This window comes from Sinocyclocheilus grahami, unplaced genomic scaffold (assembly GCF_001515645.1).
Source record: "Sinocyclocheilus grahami isolate Dianchi unplaced genomic scaffold, SAMN03320097.WGS_v1.1 scaffold32.1, whole genome shotgun sequence".
NCBI lineage: Eukaryota > Metazoa > Chordata > Actinopteri > Cypriniformes > Cyprinidae > Sinocyclocheilus > Sinocyclocheilus grahami.
In genome coordinates, this window is record NW_015505211.1 from 1,125,999 (window position 1) to 1,147,350 (window position 21,352).

The 21,352-nt window shown below is 37.9% G+C and overlaps 1 protein-coding gene across 1 annotated transcript in view; it reads left to right on the forward strand.

Annotated features, from left to right (window-relative positions):
- Positions 1-525: 525 nt before the first annotated feature.
- LOC107576804 (E3 ubiquitin-protein ligase CBL-B-like) overlaps positions 526-21,352 on the forward strand; it is a 64,349-nt gene continuing 43,522 nt past the window's right edge. Inside the window, exons 1-3 of the mRNA XM_016262939.1 lie at positions 526-768; positions 1,453-1,615; positions 2,455-2,705. Of these exons, the coding sequence (XP_016118425.1) occupies positions 1,463-1,615; positions 2,455-2,705 (404 nt within the window). The 5' untranslated portion in view covers positions 526-768; positions 1,453-1,462. The remainder of the gene's footprint in view (positions 769-1,452; positions 1,616-2,454; positions 2,706-21,352) is intronic.

Consider the following 21,352-nt stretch of genomic DNA (forward strand, 5'->3'; position numbering starts at 1 on the left):
TCAATAACAATGGAATAAAAAAACAAGTGCTAGTATCTAATGAATAAGTTAATGAGTAATTGAATTGAAGTTAGTTGCTATTAAAATAAGTGCAATTATCTATTGAATAGTACAAGTGAAAAAAAATATACTAGTCACTATTGGATTAGGTACTAGTAATAAAAAATTATTAGCATACATGGCACAATATTTAGGTATTTTTAAGTAATAAATGCTAAGCCGGCTTGCCATAATACTTGTTTCCATCGGAGAAAGTGAAGACGACTGAATGTACAATTTGCATAACAGGAACAACCTACAAAACGCTTTGCACGATTTCATTTGCCTCCTTATTTGCGGAAATATTAAGTATGCAGTTAAAGTCTCCACTTTAATTGGCGATTGGAGGACTCCATCACCGCCGAGAACGTTCCCGCCTTCTGATTGGCCACCTGAGAGCGATTGCTTCATCGGCTCCGCCCACTCGGCTCCTCCCTGTTGCTTTCGCTGCTTCTTGTTCCAGTACTGATTTTTAAGCGAGCAGTGACACGACCATATCAGACAGCGAGAAAAACGGGATTGTACTGCGTTTTAGTGGTTTCTGCGTGAGGATACGGAAAAGCCGCTTCAAGTTTCTGAACATCTGGGCAGAGATGTAACCGGTTCCTGGCATTGGCGTTGTGTTTTTGTTGCGTTTGTTGTATTTGTTGTGGGGACCTCCCTAAAGCTTCAACTCAGGAACTCTGACATTCCCTGTCTTGGCAGCTACACTGTTTTCCTTTTGCCGCAGTAAGTCTGGAGTTTATAGATGATACAAAAGAGCAATTTGCCGCATTTTACAATGACTTTAAGATCCTTGCTTTGACTTACGAGTTGTCATGGTTTTGAACATCAAGTTATATTTCTTGCTAAAACGCATGTTGTTTCATGCTCTTTTAAATAGTGCAACACTGTAACCCTTTTTGCAGGGTGGGTTTTAAACCCTTTAATCCCAAATCATTCCCAGTTAATTGGGGACATGTATTTTACTGCCTAGTCAACCTAATTAAACAAACTGCGTGCTTTTTTTAAGAATGTGATTTAATCAGTTACTCATTCAAAAGTGACCACTGACATGTTTACATGGATAATGACCGTGATTTGTATGAAACAAATTTTTGTTCATAAATTATTATTAGACCCTATACACATTACATGTACAGTATATGATAGGTGCATTTGTATATTGTATCATACATGGTTTAATGTTCACAAATGTAACCAGTGGGATTAAATGGGATAATGGCGTTGCTATTGCTTAGTTACAAAGTTCAAGCATTTTAATTTCACTTGACTAGTCTTGACTTTGTACTAAACGCTGGACAGATATAGAAGACCGAAGGTTTTCGGTGCTGGTACAGCACATTTATACTGTCACATATCTGGCCACATGTGTTTTGTTGCCTTCAGCAGCAACATGTTTGTGTGTTACAGTGTGCAGAAAATGGCAACTGCTCTCAGTGGACGACCACCTAACAATCGGAAAGGCCGTATTTTAGGCATTATTGACGCCATCCAGGACGCTGTCGGACCCCCCAAGCAGGCGGCCGCGGACCGCCGGACCGTAGAGAAGACATGGAAACTCATGGACAAAGTAGTAAGTGTCCTGAGTGTGTTTACAGTCTTGCTGCCGATGACGCAACAGTGCTTCCTCTGCTCTCCCGCGCGGAGAGACTTTTCCATGAAGTCGGTTGTTTGGAAGCGTTTGTTTGATACATTGTAGCAAACTGTTTACAGTCTGGCTGCAAACTCGAGAAGTTTGTTCGTTGCTGAAATCCACCCAGTTAACTTCATCTATCTATCTATCTATCTATCTATCTATCTATCTATCTATCTATCTATCTATCTATCTATCTATCTATCTATCTCACAAGTTATGTAGTTATGTTACGGAAAGTATAGAGTGAAAAATTTAAGGGGGTCTGAATACTTTCCGTACCCACTGTATATTATAAATTTATATATAATCAATAGACAAAATATTTTCCCATTATTTTATATATGCAGTCCTTTGTAATTTGTGATTTTTCGATTTGTTATATAAAAATGTATATAAAAATTTGTGTATAATATGTAATATTTATTATTTCATAAGAAGCTTTCAAAAACATTAAAAAATGCGTGTGTGTGTGTCTATGTATATTTATTGTTACACACACACACATATAACAAAAATATAAAATTGGAACTTGTATATCTCACAGAAATTTATATTTTGAGCGCCCTTTTTTAACATGTTTTATATATAAACATGTATACCTTTTGTGATTAAAAAAACATTATTTATATATTAATGTTTACATTTATACTATATCTTATGTGATTTATTTCCCATGCATCTATCATTACTATATTTTATAAAAGATTTGTCAGAAATACCACCTGCCTTTAAATTTTTTTTTTTAAATAAATTGATTCTTGAAATTTTTTTTTTAGGTGAGGTTATGTCAGAACCCCAGACTACAGTTGAAGAACAGTCCTCCGTACATCCTGGATATTTTACCTGACACTTACCAGCACCTGAGGCTGATTCTGTGCAAATATGAAGAGAACCAGAGACTTACTCAGCTAAGTGAGAATGACTATTTCAAAGTGTACATCGACAGCCTGATGAAGAAATCCAAAAGAGCAATCCGCCTCTTTAAGGAAGCCAAGGAGAGAATGTATGAAGAACAGTCACAAGACCGGTAGGATGCTTTTTATATTTCACTTATAATCCATTTTACACATGGTCTGGTCAGTGTTTTGTCCATTACAAAGTGAAACTAAAGGAATAGAGCAGACATTTCACTTTTGTTCACTGTTGTGCATCATGCTTGAGATGATTGCAGATGGTTTTTAAGATCATCTTTTAGAGTTATCACGGTTGTCAGTCTCATAACTCATACAGCCTTTCTTTTTGACACTGATCTTTTGCCCTTTGATCGTCCTGTTGGATGAACATAGACATAGGAGAGGTCAGGTGTGACTGGTCTGTTCGTTGGGTTTCCTCTGGTGTCAGTTTGAGTCTTATCATGGAATTATCATTATCATGGAAATCCAACTCTGATCAAGAACAGCAGCCCTAATGAAAGAGACTGACCCCCTCTAAAACTAAACCCTTGGTGGGCCGGGCAGACTCAGAGGCGAGAACAGAGCGAGAGAGTGCGCAGAGGCGAGAACAAAGCGAGAGAGATTATTAAGAGAGAAAGTGTGTCTCGGGCATAAGCTGACACATGCAGAATACTCTCCCTCAGGGCCATTAGAGCTCTGGGTCAGCCTGTGCTTTTCAGACATGAAACATGGCCCTTGACTACAGAGGAAAATCCTAGCATCTGGTTTAGAGCGTAGCCTCACATCAATTAAACTGCATTTAGGCCACTGACTATTTGGGAAAATACTGCACAGTTTGAAAACGTATCATAAGGCGTTTGATACTGCCAGCAGGTAGTGTTTCAGCTTTTGGTTTATATCCCAGTGCTTTTGATTGGCAACTGTGGCTTGGGTTTTGGTAGAAGAGTTTAATTTTAGTAATGCTTTCAATCCCAGTCTCACCAGATTCTGCAGGGGTGAGAAGATGATTGAAATGAAATTTTTGTGAGTTGATGGAAAGGTAAAGCAGCATTTGTTAGCCTGCGGACACCAACTGACAGGCCGTCCTGGCATGTTGTCGTATCCAGGAGCTGTGACTCTCGCTCTGGACAGGAGCAGGGATATCGGCTGACAGCTCCTCCACATCTGCTGTGTCATTCGTGTCTTAAATCTCTGGGGAGAGATCCTCTACTTTGCCTTCCAGCCTTTGGTTCCCTGTCCCACACAAAGGGGGGATAGAAATGTGTCCTTTTGCAGATTACAGAGAGGAAGGGAGGGAAGACAAAAGGTCAAGAAATCGATATGAGTGCAGGGCTTAACAATAAGGATGGTTTGATGGCCCAGTGCTAGATGATGGAACTGTCGATAGTCAGGTTAGTGCTGTGCTGTCAGGGTTTCTTATGATTGATAATCATGTATACATTTTTTGTGGCTTGTAAACGGAAATGTTTGTTTTTCTCACATTGAAAATCTGCTAATTTAAATATGTTGCCACAGTAACATCTGGCTGGCTCACATAGATTGTTTTTTTTTTATCTTGAGCACAATAGTTATAATGAAAATAATAAATGATAATAAAAAATAAAATATAATAAATATATATATTTGGACCATACCATTTGGAATATATAATTTAATAGGAAATAATATTAATACATTAAGTTACAGTAAGAGAGGAGGGAAACAGGAGAAAGAGCCATGTGGAAAAGCAAGGAGAGTTCATTCATAGTGCAGTGGGGCTGCAGGGAGACATCAGTATAAAAGCTGGTCCCCGGCCTGTAGCCAGGCATCTTCATAGAGGCCCCGCATGTGCTATAGTAATTAAACTGCAACTCCTGAGACCAACAATGGGACTCTCTTTTTCTGTCTCTCTCCCCCAGCACCCTCCTGTCTTATATATAATCTCAGATCTGTGCGCACAAATCAACTTACGACAGCGTTCACGTGTGATTTATGAAACATTCCTATGCCGCCGATCTCATCGTACGAATGATCGCATGTTGATAAATGTGGCGCCAGAAAACAATCGTCATTTGAATATCACGCCCCTAAAACACCCAGGTTTTGAAGCCTCGCCCCAAGAGTTTACGACACGCAGAAACAAAACCCGGCCAAAAAGTTCACAAATCCACAAATATGCACTGAAAACGTTTTTTAAACATTAAAAGTAAAAAGTTTTAAAACATTTTATTTTTTAACCCCTTTTAAGTATTTTCTTTTTAATTATACCCTGTTTTTAAAAACCACACTATTTCATTTTTCACCAAATCTGTGTAACTATTTTTCTGTGTTTGTTTACATTGTTGTACAGCTGTGGGCAAATTACAACAACAACAGAAAAAGAAGAAAAATTAACCATAAAGCCACTGATATAACAGTGGGGAAAAATGAATGTGGTCTTTCTTTGTTTCATTAACTGCTCAGTTTTTAATAGCTATTAAAAAGTATCGTCATGGTGATGATACAGACACCCATCTTCAGACTGTGTGCTGTATTCTAGCAATGTCAACCCTGTTTGATAATTATCAGAGGATTGCTGAGGTTCTGAGTTTCTCCTCTTACTGGAAAGATCTAAATGCATTACTATCTATTAGTATTGACATTAAGAAGTGGACAAAACGGTGGTCTGGAACAGAGATGAATAGGCCGGATGTATTAAATCTAGTTGAGATTGGCAAGCTTTGTTGTATCTGGGGCTGTGGCGGCAATCTTAAGCCTTGCAGTGTTGGATCTCTCATGCTTTAATCTCCTCAGTGTCTTTTTTGGTGACAGAGATGGAAAGCATTGTGGAGAGAAGCGTGAAGCCATGCAGTACATGCCGAACTTCGCTGAAGCTTCAGACTTGGCCTCATTGACGTGCTTGCTTCTCAGTCGTCAGGCATCATGAGAAGATCAGCAGATGTTTTAATGTTCCTGTGGCTTTGAGGTGTGAGCAGATGACAGAGAGACTGCTCTCAACAGAGATAGAGACTTCAGATGCACTGTTCTCAAACTCGCAGAAGAAAATATCTCTGAGGTTTGGCCTTTAAGCAGGCCACAGACTGTGGGGACGGTCCGTGGAGCTGTTTTGCATTCACACTGACTGAAATTACAGTGTATTAACCCCATTCCTTACTCTACCTCTTCCAGCCTCATCACATCCAACAACAATTTTTTTTTTAAAGCTCTGAGAGCCCTTCAAGAGATCTATTTCCCCTCTGAGATAGGTAATATACTGCACTTGCTCACAAGTGGCAGCCGTCTGTTTAAATCTCCTTTCTCAGCTTGCTCGGTTTAAAGCCGCCTAACAGCTACAGAACATTTGGGGAAGTTTTTGCTTTCCGCAAATGTGCTAAAAGGGAATTTTCTTCCCAGCTTGCAACTCTACTCCTCTAGCACCTGTTAACCAGTGTAGGTGTTAGCACCATGATATGATGTTTGAAATGTTTTATTTCCTTAAGGCACAGGATACTAATAACCATCCTTAATTTGTGCTTGACCACAAGCTACTATGTTCTCCGTGCAGAAGTTCGATGGATAAACACAATGCTCTAGTTGTTGAAACAGACTTTTTTGGAGCCCATTGCCGTCTGCTGTGTAAACAGCAGTAAACAGAATAGGATCTTTATGTTACAGTACAGGGGGCAACAGGAACATCACGGGATGATGCATGGACTGAACTCTGTCCTGAAACAGACTGAATGTCATTGCTAACGCAGCAGCAGATTTGATGGAAAAGGTCTCTGATGTAGCTTTATCTCAAGACTTCATCTGAGCTGGTGATGAAAAGCTGAAGTAAAAGTGCAGACCTTGATGGAAACGGAGCTGTGGATTTGAAACTGCTACATAGAGGAACTGAGAGACCGTCATGCCTTGTTTTCTTTGACCTTGAGTAAGCACATTGCAGAGAGCATCTTTTAAAAGGTTAACTCTGTTATTTTTTCTGTGCAAGCAGAAGTTAATATTCAGTGCTTTCTTCTTCCCTAGGAGAAACTAATTATAGGTTAGCTTGTTTGGTGGATGAGCACAATTACCCATTCTCCAATAGTTTCTGGTCAGAAAGACTTTTCACTATGCATCAGATTATTTCTCTGTTCCAAAGTAATAATTGCATTTTCTTTCAGGCTCTTGTTTTGTCTTTTTTCTTATATATAAAAGATGTTGGATCCTTATAAAAGACCATTATAAAACAGAAAGTTCCAGGAAGCTGATTGGAAATACCATTTGGTTGTTTACCTGTCATGGACTAGCCTATATCTTCTTGTTGAAAGGTGGCATTTAATAAGTTTGATTAATGAAAGAGTTTTTTTTTTCTTTAAAAGTTTGGGGTTAGTAAGACAAGTCTTTTATGCTCATTAAAGCGGCATTAAATTGCTCATAAATAGTCAAAACAGTAATACTGTGAATAGTATTACAATTTAAATAAAATTATTTATTTTAATGTATTTTAAACTAATTTATTCCTGTGACAAAACTGAATTTTCAGCAGCTATTAAATCAGTCTTCAGTGTCACACTATCCTTCAGAAATCATTCTAACATGCTGAAGAAGATGCTGGTGCTCAAGAAACATTTCTTCTTATTTTCTATGATTAATATTTTAATATTGGTGCATCCCTAGTTTTAACATAGCATGACCTCATACCTTATTGCTTAAGTATACAAAGTAATTATTGACTGCAATAATGTCCAATGTGAGCCAGACCTTGGCACATGATGGACTGCAGCAGGGCATGTCACCCCTTGACTGGAGTTAATTGGAGTTATTTACAGAGTTAGTGAATGCCCTCCCATGGAGAATGAAAGGAAAATATATCCTCCCCTCATCTCAGAGCCTGCAGAACAAATGGGCCCCTCTCCATCCGCCAATCTCAGCCTTCTCCAGCTGCATCCATCACACACAGGAACAATGAAGTTCAAATGGCCAAATAACAGTGGAATAGAGCCAGCTGTTCAATGTACTCAATTAGGGGTTTCCCCGCTCTCTGGTCACTCTTTCATGTTTTCCCGCTCCTTTTCCTTTACCCATTGTGTAACATGTTTGTCCTGCATTGGGGGCTCAATTAAGCCCTCTTGTTATTGCGATCATGTTTGTTTATTTCTCTTAAATTGCATTGTCAAATGTAAGCCCAGCACGTGATTAATGAGCAGAGATCTGCATTTGGGTAATAGCGCAATTAACAGTACTCAGTCTACCACCAATCACATGGCACACCACGTATCACAACTCCCCCACCCCACCATGGCTCGGTTACCGCACCGTCTGCTCTGCAGTGTGATGATGAGTTTCATCTGGTGCCCGGCTAATGATGGAAAAAGGTTAATTAATGAGGAAGTCACGGACCAATTCCGAGCCTTAGATCTAGGAGATACCACTGTTTACTGCTTTGAATTGGCTTAACTGAAAAAGACTGAGCTTCCGAGAAATTCAGAATAAATTCATTGTCTATGTTCTCTGTAGTTTAACTGGATGGGAATTCTCAAGATCCCAAAACTTATCCAGGCCTTAAAGGAAGTGGGTTGCAAGAAGGGCTGGGGACAAAACCGGAAAGGAAAGACGTTGGGATATATGACCTCAAGAGGAAGGGCAAACGCACACATACACACACTCTTACAAGACAGGACATCTTTATACTGCAAATCAGTGGCATTGAGTGCGGGTATCTGTTATGATTTTTGCTCACTCGGATTCTGTTGTACTGTGAAACTTAACCCTCTTTTCAGTCATCTGGAGGAAAACTCAAGGGGGAAGTGCCCCATAACATCCTGTTTTTGTGTTTCCCTTTGACAATTATCCTTTTTCTGTGAACACAAACACATTTATGTCAGAATACATATATACGCAAGTACACAAATGCTTCTAGCCAGGAATGCAATTCATAAATCAAGGGTTGGTCATTAGCAGAAACTTTTTTTTTTTTGGTCAACTACTTGTTGTTGCTAATGTATTATTTAAAATAATTGTGTTGACTGATTTAAAAAAAATTTGTGTTTTTTAAATATATATTTAGAATTTAAATATCGGTCATTTAAAGTATAGGCTAATCAGTTTATCTGTATATCTGACAGAAATTAATATCATTGCATCCCTTAAATGGCAAATTTGAACTCAGTCATTCTCTTGAGTTTCGAGGTTTAGTAGGTTACCGCCACATTAAATTGAGCATGTTAACGGGTGAATGAGACTTCAATGCATTCCAATTCATTGGCCAAGCTTTTGTGTCTGTGTGCTTGTGTAGAGTATATTTTTAGCCTTATTATAATGCAGTGAGCTGATTTCAGATACAGAACCCACCTGTCCTTAAAACACACATCACCCTTTTGTCTTCATGATTGTCTCTTTGTGCCACAGCCCCCTGAAATTTGGGGTTCAACCTTTGCTGGTCTCATCTGGAAAAGCTTACAGATGGGACGCCTCCTTAAATGAACCTATCTAATGAATTATCAGCTTTTGAGGTTTCATTTGTATCTCTGTTGTTGGTTTTAAATGTCAAAACATCTGCTCGCCTCTTCTTGCTCTCTAATATCTCACTTGTTTTCTCCATCTTTACCTCTCAGTCTTTAAATTCTACGTCTCAGGTGTCATAGGGCGCTGTTGTGTTCGTGAACTGTGTGGGTGAGTGTCACACTTTCCACAGCAGTGAAAATGTGTTCCTCTGAAACCAGAGCCCCATTTGTGACGGCTTCTTGTCATCTAAGTGACTGCAAGTGAGTGTTGGCTTGGCCCTGTTTTTTTTTTTGGTGCGGGCAGCAGGTGGAACTTCAGGGTGGATTCAAATCAACCCAAACAGCAAATCAATAGTAGTCTCGACAGCTGCGTCTCAAGTGGTTAGGTGTCTTGTAGAACGAGAGAAGAGCAGAAGATGAGAGAACAAGCCTTAAATTTGTTCCCATGTTTGCTCTACTTCTAGCAATGTCCCGTCCCCATCTGAGCTCTGGGTTAGGTCCATTGTGGCAGATGTGTGCTTTAAAGAACAGAAACCTGCCTTGTTTCCACCAAGGCGCTTGGGGAGTTGGGTGTGTGTGTCCAGTCTGGAGAGGGAATGAGGATTTGTCTAGTGAGGTTTTACTGGTGTCCATATGGGACTTTGTTGCGTTTTTGTGTCTATATGGTGCTGGTCTTCTGGGAGTCTGGCTGATGTGCTTGATTTATTGTGATGTGTTTGCCTCTCTATGTTTCCTACTCATATACTGTGTATACACAAACAAACACACACATCAGCAGGCCATCTGAGCCCCAGTCACCATCCACTGCTGTTGAGAATGAAATCCCAGAAGTCAAGTCAAGTCACCTTTATTTATATAGCGCTTTTAACAATACAGATTGTGTCAAAGCAACTGAACAGCATTAATTAGGAAAATAGTGTCAATAATGCAAAGTGACAATAGTAAACACTCATTTTTCAGTTAAAGACAGTTCATCATTGAATTCAGTGATGTCAACATCCAGCTCAGTTTAAATAATATCTTTGCAATCATGTCAACGATATCGCAGTGCTAACAAAGCGCTCTGATTGTTTTTGTTGTAGAATACGATAGGAAATATATTCACACGTTATAGAACTGAAAAAGGATGGTGTATAAAATTGATTTTAAGATAAAAAATGGGACGACAAAGAATTAACTTGACGGAGCTCAAACTCAAACCACATGGCAGCAACAAACAGGAAGTGAAGAAGGCAGACTGTGAACAAACAAAACTGAGCCAGAGCACTTTAACATGCTAAATACATATGGAATATATCCTTATACCCACAACATGTTTTTCTTTAAAGAAACCCTTGAGTTTTTTAAAGAAATTAATACTTTTGTTCAGCAAGGATGCATTAAATTGAAAGTGACAGTAAAGACATTTAAAATTTTACTGTTTCAAATAAATGCTGTTCTTTTGAACTTTCGAATCCTTAAAGGGGTCATATGATGCGATTTCAATTTTTCCTTTCTCTTTGGAGTGTTACAAGCTCTTGGTGCATAAAGAAGATCTGTAAAGTTGCAAAGACTAAAGTCTCAAATCCAAAGAGATATTGTTTATAAAAGTTAAGAGTCAACCACACCTACCTAAAATGGTTCGTTCTAACACGCCCCCACATGTCTACATCACAATGTGGGAAGATTTGCATAACGCCGCCCAAATGTTCAAGCAAAGAAAGGTGTAACTTTTATTCTCACTGTAGAAACTACTTTGTTTGGCCTTCCAAAAGAGGACGATATCCGCTTCATCTTACCTAGAGCTGATCCGTGCTGGTCGCTGAGGAAATACATCAACTTCACGCTGTGGATCGCTGGATCGGCTTTCATCGTGGATGAAGCGGAGTCCAGCCTGGGGTCGTCACGTGGTTGCCGCAAGCCCGCCGGCCGCTCCTTCTTCGAATCCGCCGACCGCGCCGTTCTCAAGCTCGCCGGCTTCCGCTCACTCAAGCCCGCTGTGTGTGACGCTGTGTTTCGTTGTGAAAGCAAAACTACTTTGTTTGGTCTTCCAAAAGAGGACACGACTAGAAATCAGTGGTTAAGTTGTATTTACAACACTGTTCCAGAACAGTTCAACCCAAATATTCATTTGTGTGCCTCACATTTTATGGGGTACTGGTTCCTGATCCTGGAAGAGTAGACTACAATGCCGGCTGTTCTCTGACTCAGAGACTGTAAGTACGTTTTTTATATTTAAAGAATTTGCCACTGATGATTCAAACACAAGTTTGAGCAGTGTATAGTAGCGCTTATTGTTTGTAATTTCTCCGATCACAAATGCAGACAGAGTTTTATGTTTACGCGGCGCGATGCAACGCAATACGTAAAAAGACAGTATAAGTCATTATAATCCGTAATTATGTCCCCACTGGATGCAACAAATGCCTCGTTTGTAATGGGTTTTTGTCTCGTCGCTCCGGCAGGACAGGGCATCACAGTATGGTAAGGGGTGTAACATTTCCGTCACACGCTTGAGGTATTCGGCCAATCACAATGCACTGGATAGCTGTCCAATCAGAGCACACCTCGCTTTTCAGACCAATGAGCTTTGTAAAAATCGACACGTTTCAGAAAGGTGGGGCATAGAGGAGAAACAATAATGTACAGTATGTGGAAAATAATGTGTTTTTTGAACTTTAGACTGCATAAACACATTTCATTACACCAAATACACAAAATAATGTTCTTTTTAGCAACATTATATGACCCCTTTAAAGAATCCTGAAAAAAATCTGTTATGGATTATACAAAGTGCAACTGTTTCAGCATTTATAATAATTAGAAATGTTTCTTGAGCAGTAAATCTGCATATTAGAATGATTTCTGAAGGATGTTGTGACATTACAGACTGGAGAAATTTTGCTTGGCCATCACAGTAATTAATTACATTTTAAGGTATATTAAAATAGAAAAGTTGTTTTAAACGGTAATAATATTTCACAGTATTACTGTGTGTTTTTCATCAAATAAATCCTGGGTGAGGCTTCTTTTAAAAACAACAAAAAAAAGCCTCCCTCCAACTCTCATAGCTGTCACCATACATTCAGTTGATTTCAATGAAACATTTGTCTGCATGAGTTACGATAAAACCTCAGGTTTGTAGTTTTAAAGCAGCCACAGAAGAACACCTGCCAGAGCTCTGAACGCCTTTTGTCTTTTCCCGCCGTAAAATTGGTGACCTCATCACTCATCAGAGGGACCACATAAACGCTTCTGTCGGGCTGCGCATTGTGCTGTTGAAGTGCACAGGATGGAAACTCTGAGCTGGCAACGTCTTTTTTCTTTCTGTGATCAGAAACCTCCCGTAGACTCAACTCAGCATAACATGGCCCCGAAACTGCCTGCAGCACTGTGACCGACTTGCTACCTCAGTGTGAAAGCCTGTTTAAACTGTCAGACTAGATTAGGCCTTCTGGGATCGGTTGCCTCCTGTCCGTCACTCAAACCAAGAGATGTGTCACTCATCGTGGGGTGTGAGAGACGTTTGTGAAGCGTGTGGTCTCGTCAGTTATCCGTTGCTCTTAAACGTATGATTACATGATGACCAGTTACATTTTTTGTGATTCAGAATTCCAGGAAGAAACCACCTAGCAACCACCGATATCACCCTAGCAACCAGATAGACATTTTCTTCTTTTTTAAATTTTTTTACCGATATGTCTTAAGAGATGTGTCTTAGGATAACAGAAAGGCTACTTCATTAGCTTAACAACTTTTAAGCATCTTTTTTATTTAGAGTAATCAAATTCTTGGATATCTCAGACATTTCCTTAATTAAAACATCACGGTTAAGTGCTTGGACATGTTCGCAGTGCGAGTGTCTGAGGGTGTGTGCGTTTCCTCTAAAGGCTCAGATCTGCATTTACACTGATAAGGCAGAATGGATCCTCCAACAACCTTCCTTAACTGAAACCAGTATTGATCCACTCCATCCCGGAAGCAGCATCCTCTTCGAGCCGAAACGAGAGATGTGGAGAAACAAACTCATCACTCTTTCATAAGCACCAGTTCTCTAAGCTTTAAGAACCAGAACTAGCAACCTATACCAACCAACCTTGCTTATATCGCATTCTTATCCTGTTTTTGAAGCAGGCTTTCACTAGTTAGAATTTAATTAATTAACTTATTACTGAAAACCAAACCTATTAATCTAAAACTTTTATTTTTTGTTGTATTTTTATTTGTTACTATTATATTTTATTCTTTTAGTATTTTTAATTTATTTTCTTTTATTTTGTCTTTTCATTTTATTTGTTTTCATTTATTTGTTTTTATTTTTATTCTTTATTTCATTTTATTTTACATCACATTGCAGCAAAATTGTGATTTGGTACTTGGCATTGCTAGTTGTGGCAGGTTGCATCAGGGAGAGGAACAACCTCATTCTAGAGAGCATTTGATTGGACAAAAATCTGTGTAGTGCAGGATGACTCATCAATATTTTTATTCTGTTTCCAGAAAAGAAAGACTAAAAATATGTATCTAATAAAGGTTTATTTTATCAAAGTTTAGGAGTATATAAAGCTCTCAAAGCTAACACATATTTACTTTTGATGCTTCTCAGAGCAGTTGATATCTACGCACAAGACAAGAGTATGGGAAATCTGTCCAGCTGTTGCGATAAGTTCCTGCCTCTAATGTCTGCCTCTCAATCTGACAGCCGTGCCGCAGCAGCTTCCTAAAGTAATAACCACTCAATCTGCTCAGCCCTGTAGTGTCGCACCAGGAAACAGAATGTTGCCTGGCCACAGATATTGTTCTCTTTGTTTACCACATTTGTTTGGACTCTACATTGTAAAGATAGGCTGAGAATGAGAGTTAGGTTTCAGGCAACTAGTAAATAAATTGATATGAAGCTGAAAAATTTAAATTGGCTATTTCATAGCTTACCTCCACACCAGTCAGCTTCCTGCCAGTAATTGTGGTCAGTATCTACATTGTGTGTCAATCTTATCTCTGTGTGTGCAAAGCTACTCGAACAGGAAGTGACCGTGAAGCAGTGTCCTTCACATGGCTATGATGTCCCTATGCTTCCAAGTTCCTGCTGGTGTTGACTTGACTTTGTCATTGGGTTTGTAGCTGGTTTCAGAAAGCTGATCATCATAAAGCTAATCTTAGATCTCTTTTTCCTGTTTGTCACTGAACTAACTGTAACATGTTCCGCTGATTCAGAATGGCATTTCAGATCACTCACAGAAAAGAAAAAAACCAAAACATTGGCAGTCAATGTTTGAGGAGAGTCAGTGGTGTATGGGAGAAATGTTTCTATTTTGTTAAAGAGACACAGCTTTCATAATACCTCAATATTACGGGAAATGAAACAATGCGGCTTTGTGGTGTTCTGGAAGTGATGGTCGAAATATCTTCTCCAGGATATCCTTCTAAAACCCGCACAGGACAATGAATGAAGCAATGTTTTATCAAAAAGTTGGTATCATCACATATGGTTTGAAGGTCATACTTGCAGTTTAAGTTTATTATGCCATAGACCAGATGCTTGTTCCAACACGCATTAGATTAAGACAACAAGGCAAGGTTATGAAATAACAACCTGACATTCATCGACTGCTGGGATACTAAAAGCAGAATAAACAATAGTTTAATGTCATATTCGGAGTTATTTACAACTTTGTTTATGGACCCCATCTGTAGCATGCTGTAGATTAGCACAGAGAATCTTTGGCTTGAGATACCAGGATGGGACGGAGTACTGATGCAGTGTTCTGGGTTTATTGACAACTGAGATTTACAACTAAAGTTGTAAATAATCCAAAATGTTCTATATTAAGAAACTTTGTAAACCACCTGCTTCTCAAAGAGCATTTGAAAACATAGACAGTGCACACAGAGGTACAAGAGATGCGTTTGGCAGCAGTTGAGGGTTTAATGTATTTTTTGGCGTTGGGGAGTTATAAAGCACATTGCAGCTATACATTTGCATTATTAAAAATAGCAGAATTGGTTTTCTGAGAAGAGTGCAGATGTTTTTTGCCACAAGAAGCCCACAGGATGGAGCTGGCATGCTTTGAACATCTACGTCTATATGTCTTGCAAACTTTGAAAATGTTTGGTTTTCTATGCTGGCTTGAATAAAAGAGGCTTGTCGATAGTGTGAGAATGATTTAAGACTGGTCAATCAATTATGATTTTGGCCTCCAGAAAATTATGAAAACAAGATAATCAATATAAACCATTACTGTAACACACTTTTGCAATGCTGTTATCATTTTGTCTTTTGTAATAAATAGACGTTAATTTTATATTTTATTTATTTTACAAATAATTTACGTTAATAAATTAAATACTCATTTGTTTTGAATTAATTTTTTGTTTTAATTAGTTGAGTTATATATGAAGTTTAAAGTTCAAGGAAGTTCACAGCTAAAAAGTTTTTTTTAAGTTCAGTAGATGCATTGATTTCCTTGATTCCCAAAGTCATTGCCTTAATATTGACCAAAATAATTGTGATTTATAATTCTTGCCAGAATCAAGCAGCCCTATAATGATTTTATCTAAATTTAGAAAAATAATAGAAATATATTTATTAATATATAATAAAAAATATTATATATTTAATGTTTCATTATATAATATTAAATTTTTTAAAGTTCTTTAATTAACATGCTGTGCTGTGTAGTTTTAACACATCCCTATCGAAAATTACAAATAAATCGCCATTTCACGTTGTTTTCCAGCAAAAGTGTTTATGAAATGTTTTAATTTACACCCATTATTGCAAATTACAAATATTAATCAACTGTTTTTGACCAGACCAGAGCCCCGCTGTGTATTTTATATTGTGTTTGTTGTTTGTTCAGCATTATTGCTGATCTTGCACAGAGATGTCCTTCAGGAATCAATAAAGTACATCTTTTATCAATCTACTGTATTTATTAAGCTACGCCATCTACACAGGAAATGGGCCCAGAAAGAGAACAAGAAAGGAAGAGCAGGGCTGAGTGAACGTGTGGGGGCCTGAGCTATAGAGAGAAAAAGGGGTGTTTTACTCACGTCTGTGAGTAAGTCATGGAGCGAGTGACACAGGAGGAAGGTATGACAGAGTCTCCCTTCAGCATGAAAGTTTTTCAGAGCTCTCACATACTCAAAGCTGAGCCATTCCCACACTATGATCAAACCCGGGGATCACCCAGAATAACCAGTTACACTCACTGACATGCCTTCTCCAACATACTCACAGAGCCTTGCTTTCACTGTGACATTCAGGGAGTCCCCCCTTCTTCATCCAGACAGACTCTGATATGTAATGCCTTCAGATTCTCTCGGAGTTTCCTCCAGGATCATACACACAGGGGGAATTAATAGTGCTGGTGTATGTCAAGCTATTCCTGGCAATGGTTTATACACCACAGCTTCCAGGTGCATCATTGCGCAGTAAGGGAAAATCCTCACTTTAGAGTGACGCCATTTCCTTTTCAACCAGAGTTTATTACTGGAAATTAGAAATGGTTGTGAGTACCAGAACTAAGACAGCAATGATCGATCATGAAAAAAAAATGTGCATTTCATTTAATTTTGCTTTGCTTTTTTTTTAAATTTTTTTTTTGCATGTATTATTTTTGTTTTATTCTTAATTTTTTTTAATTATTTTATATACTATATATATATTTTATCTTATTTTGTCATTTTTATTTTATACCTTTTTATTTAAATTTTTTTTTTGCATGTATTATTTTTGTTTTATTCTTAATTTTTTTTTATTATTTTATATACTATATATATATTTTATCTTATTTTGTCATTTTTATTTTATACCTTTTTATTTAAATTTTTTTTTGTTTTATATATTTTTGTATTTCTTTTATTTTTAACTTTTTGTTAAAAAAAAACATTTCTAAAAGTGCTTTTAAAATGGTTTATTTTTAAGTGTAAACCAATGCACCAGCTAACAACTTCTATCTGTACGTAGAACAGTTTGACAGAATCCAACTCCCTGTCCTTAAGCTGTGTTTAACAATTGGTTTAGTACCGGAGTAAAATGACCAAAATGTCCATCCTTCCTGCAAATATGAAAGCAAATGGCTTGAGAGCTCACTGTGGCCCAGAAACAACCCATTCGGAGCCTGAAATCTGGGGCCCATCTGCTATGATGTGGTGAGACGGACATGAGTTGGGTTGAGCCATCTAGTAATTATAAGTCTATGGCTCAGGCCATGCCAGAGTGAGGTGCAGCATGTAGGCAGAGAGGAGGAGGACAATGTCTTTCTTTAGAAATGCTGATTGTAAAGACTCACTGACACGCGCTTAGTCACTTCGTGGGCGCGAATGCCGTTTTAGTCATCTGTTTATTCCTTGTGTTAATGAAGAAAGCCTCAGTTGATTAAAGGGTCAAAAATGTTAATGCTAGAGGAAATGGAAGTGTAACCTTGATGCAGGAAGTGAACAGGAGCTGACAGAGTGTGTGAATATGACTTCCATTGAATTTCCTGCAGCACATCCTGTGTCTGTGGGAGGACGAAGTGCGTCCTCTCTCGTTCTGTTAGCAGAAGGTTTGGAGACACAAAAGCTCATCAGAAGAAGCCATAAGTTTGTCCACAAAAGTTCAGGAAACATTTTAGAAGGCGCAACTAGCATCTGGGCTTCAGAGGAGATGGAATGCGTGGGTTTGTTTGCTGACTTTTGTGCGAGATTGTTTGCTTGTGTCTGTGTGGTATGCATGTGTTTGTATGTGCGAGCGAGTGTCGAGGCGCCAGACTGGGGCTTTGGTGAAGAGTGACATTTATTAGTTATCTAGAATGATTGATGGTGGGCTTCGGTTGAGGAGCTTGCGTGTTTGTCCTAGGCCTCTCTGCCCCCGTATGTCAATTGGCTGCCGCTCCGTGTCAGTGCAGCTCGGTGAGGTGTAGTAATAACTGCAGTTATCAGTTGAGTTTGGGGCTGAGCTGGTGACTCACTGCTGGTCTGTGATCAGTGTAGGCTGACACCCACACGCTCACCAAACTGCGCTCTGAGATCTTGCCGTGACTCTAGTCTTCATGGTTCAGGTCCAGCTCGGATGAGACTCAAATCGAAAAAGTTTGAACATTGAACTTAATATTTAGACGCAAATATTTCTCCCGAGAATATAAAAATCTGAGCTGAACTCTCCAATTTATATTTGATTAAATATAGCAAATTTGTATTATATTGCATACAATATATAATATACTCAGGAGAAAAGGTACAAAACTCACTGGCGGTACCCTTTCAGAAGATACAGATATGTACACTTTAGGGACTAAATATGTTCTTGAAAGTACTAAAATTTATTTTTACTTTTAAGGTATTAATATGTACCATTTAGAGGTAAATACGCTACAAAGATGTAACTTAACTTTTGTACTTTAGGGTACCGCCCCAGTGACAGCTTTGTATATTTTTTCTGAGAGTATACGAAGCGGCGCTAAAGGTAGGTGATGAAATGGCACATTTAGTACAGATATGAATTTAAAACATGGCTCTTTGTCAAAAAGGTTGGTGCCCCTTGCTCTAAGCTAAAAAAATTCCTCTGGGTAAACGGAATGAGGTGTTTTTACACCTGGTGTCTAAAGACATATATGCATGTCTTCGATCTTATGATCAGTCAAGATTTCTCCCCCATACACACACATCATAATAACAGAGAAGTGGTACTGGTAGGGCTGCAGTGGCAGAATCTGACATGCAAACACAATGCTGTTTTGTTTGAGTTTGAGCGTAGTACAAGACAAACAGTCTGAGCTGTTCTACGGACCGTAATCATCTGCTGTCAGCACATGGGCGGTGTGGGCCGTGTTGCTCTGTGTGTGTGTGTGTGTGTGTGTGTGTGTGTGTATACAGTGTTCTGTGTTAATTCCTGTTCCTGTTTGTGCATAATTTTTTTTAAATTTTTTTATTCTCACTTCTCAGTTGTTCAAATGCAGTGTGAAAGATCTGACTTGGACTTAGCTGTATCTTCTTCTGCTCTCTCTAATGAGAGTTTCATTACCACAAGCACTCACGACTTTCACGTGCTGATTTGCATTTTACTGATCTTGAGTTTCCATTTCCTAAACCGTTTTTTAAAATATAATTAAAATTGATTACGATACAAAAGAAAAAAAAAAATAAAATTAGATTTATATATATTTAAATATATTTAAATATTATTTATATGATTCTCGCACGCACGCACACACACACATATATATAAAATCACAAGAAAACAATCATAATAGTAATTCTGATACTTCCATCTGCATTTTCACCGTCTGTAAATGACACCATTTATTTGCATATTCAAATATATGTGACCCTGGACCACAAAACCAGTCATAAGGGTCAATTTTTCAAAATACATCATCTGAAAGTTTAATAAATAAGCTTTCCATTGATGTATGGTTTGTTAGGATAGGACAATATTTAGCCGAGATGCAACTATTTGAATATCTGGAATCTGAGGGTGAAAAAAAATCTAAAGTTCTCCAAATGAAGTTCTTAGCAATGCATATTACTAATCAAAAATTAAGTTTTAATATATTTACAGTAGGAAATTTACAAAATATCTTTATGGAACATGATCTTTACTTAATATCCTAATGATTTTTGGCATAAAAGAAAAATCAATAATTTTGACCCATACAATGTATTTTTGGCTATTGCTACAAATATACCCCAACGACTTAAGACTGGTTTTGTGGTCCAGGATCACATATTAACTTCAGTCAAAAGGTAAAAATAGAGGACAAGAAAACCATGTATATGTGACTGCATATCAGTTTATATTCATAAACTGTAGAGGAATCAAGCTGGGAGAGATTTGAAGGTAAAAACTTGTAATTTAAAGACGTAAGCGTATAGACCAAACATAGTCACATACATATTTCTAACCACAATCTGGCAGAGAGAGTGTGTAATTGTCTTTGAAACAACCAGAGCTGATAGAATCCCTCTAAAATCTATCAGTCTATTAGCTCAAAGAGCCGATGGGGAGGAGCCAATCAGAGAGCTCCTTTTGTGACGGCTGACCGATGCTCATATGCGTGCGCACATACACATGCATACACACTTCAAGCCTGATGCAATCAGAGACTAAAGTTTGTTAGATAATCTAATCAATGAAAAAACCCATTCTTCTGACATTAAATGTGCTTTGCACAGTCCATCGCTATATATATTTAAATGTTTTTACACAAATATTAATTTGCTATGATATCTAATAAATAGCATGCCAAGTTGATTATGGTTTTTCAGACAATATTCTGCTGAAAGTAGATTTGAATCAATACGTCGTTGTGGTGGGAATGTTGGAATTGATTTCTGTCCTGCACATGTCTTTCTCTTTCACACTCATTCTCTATTTTTCCCTCTCATGCTTTGTGCGTTTTCTCATAATGAATCAGTGTGTCATTATGAATAGGTTGGTCAAAGCTAGTGGTACTTTAACACCAAATTGATACAAAAATAAGAAAATGTTCATTTAAAAAATGAGGCACATTCAATGATACAGTTTTGAAGAAATATTTACAAAGCAATACAGATTGGTTACATTGCTTTTTTGTATAATATATATATAATTTTATACCTAAATATTACAAATAATTAAATTAATAAAATAATTAATTTAATTATAAATACTGTCTGTCTATCTTCTGAATATATAGTATATTTAGTGTGTGTGTGTGTGTGTGTGTGTATACTAGTGTAGTGTGTATATGTGTGTGTATATATATATATATATATATATATATACACACACACATATATAATATTGAAAGCAGAATATTAAAAATATATAATAATATTTATAATAAGTGTATATGCATATAAATTATAATAACCATTCAGTTAGTTTTTATTTGGTGTCAAAATGTGTTATTGAAAATAGTTACATTATACTGGTATTGATATGTAATAAAGAACTTTACTGTGATACTGAGAAAGTATACTTTGTAGCAGCCAGGCCACGACAGGCCGTTGAAATGAAGTGCACATGGGCTGCTTGCCCAGCTCTCAATACATTTCTAATTTGTAACACTGAAGGCTGAAAATGAGGGAGTAGATGGGGCACAAAACAAAGAGATGGGGTTGTGCAGGATATGGTAGGAGTATTTAAAAAAAAAATTGATTGCCAGGGTGGGTTTGGGGGATTTCTGCAGGGGACAAGCCCCATCTGCACACACTGCCCCCTTTTTCATTTCCTCCGGCACATGTGTCCTCCCTTTCTCCTGGGACAGACCTTAACCAGTCAGTGGTCTAATGAGACAGAAGTGTCCCCAGTCTTTGTTTTGATTGGCAAGAGGCAATTTTCTCCAGACACACACACACACACACACACACACACACACACACACACACACACA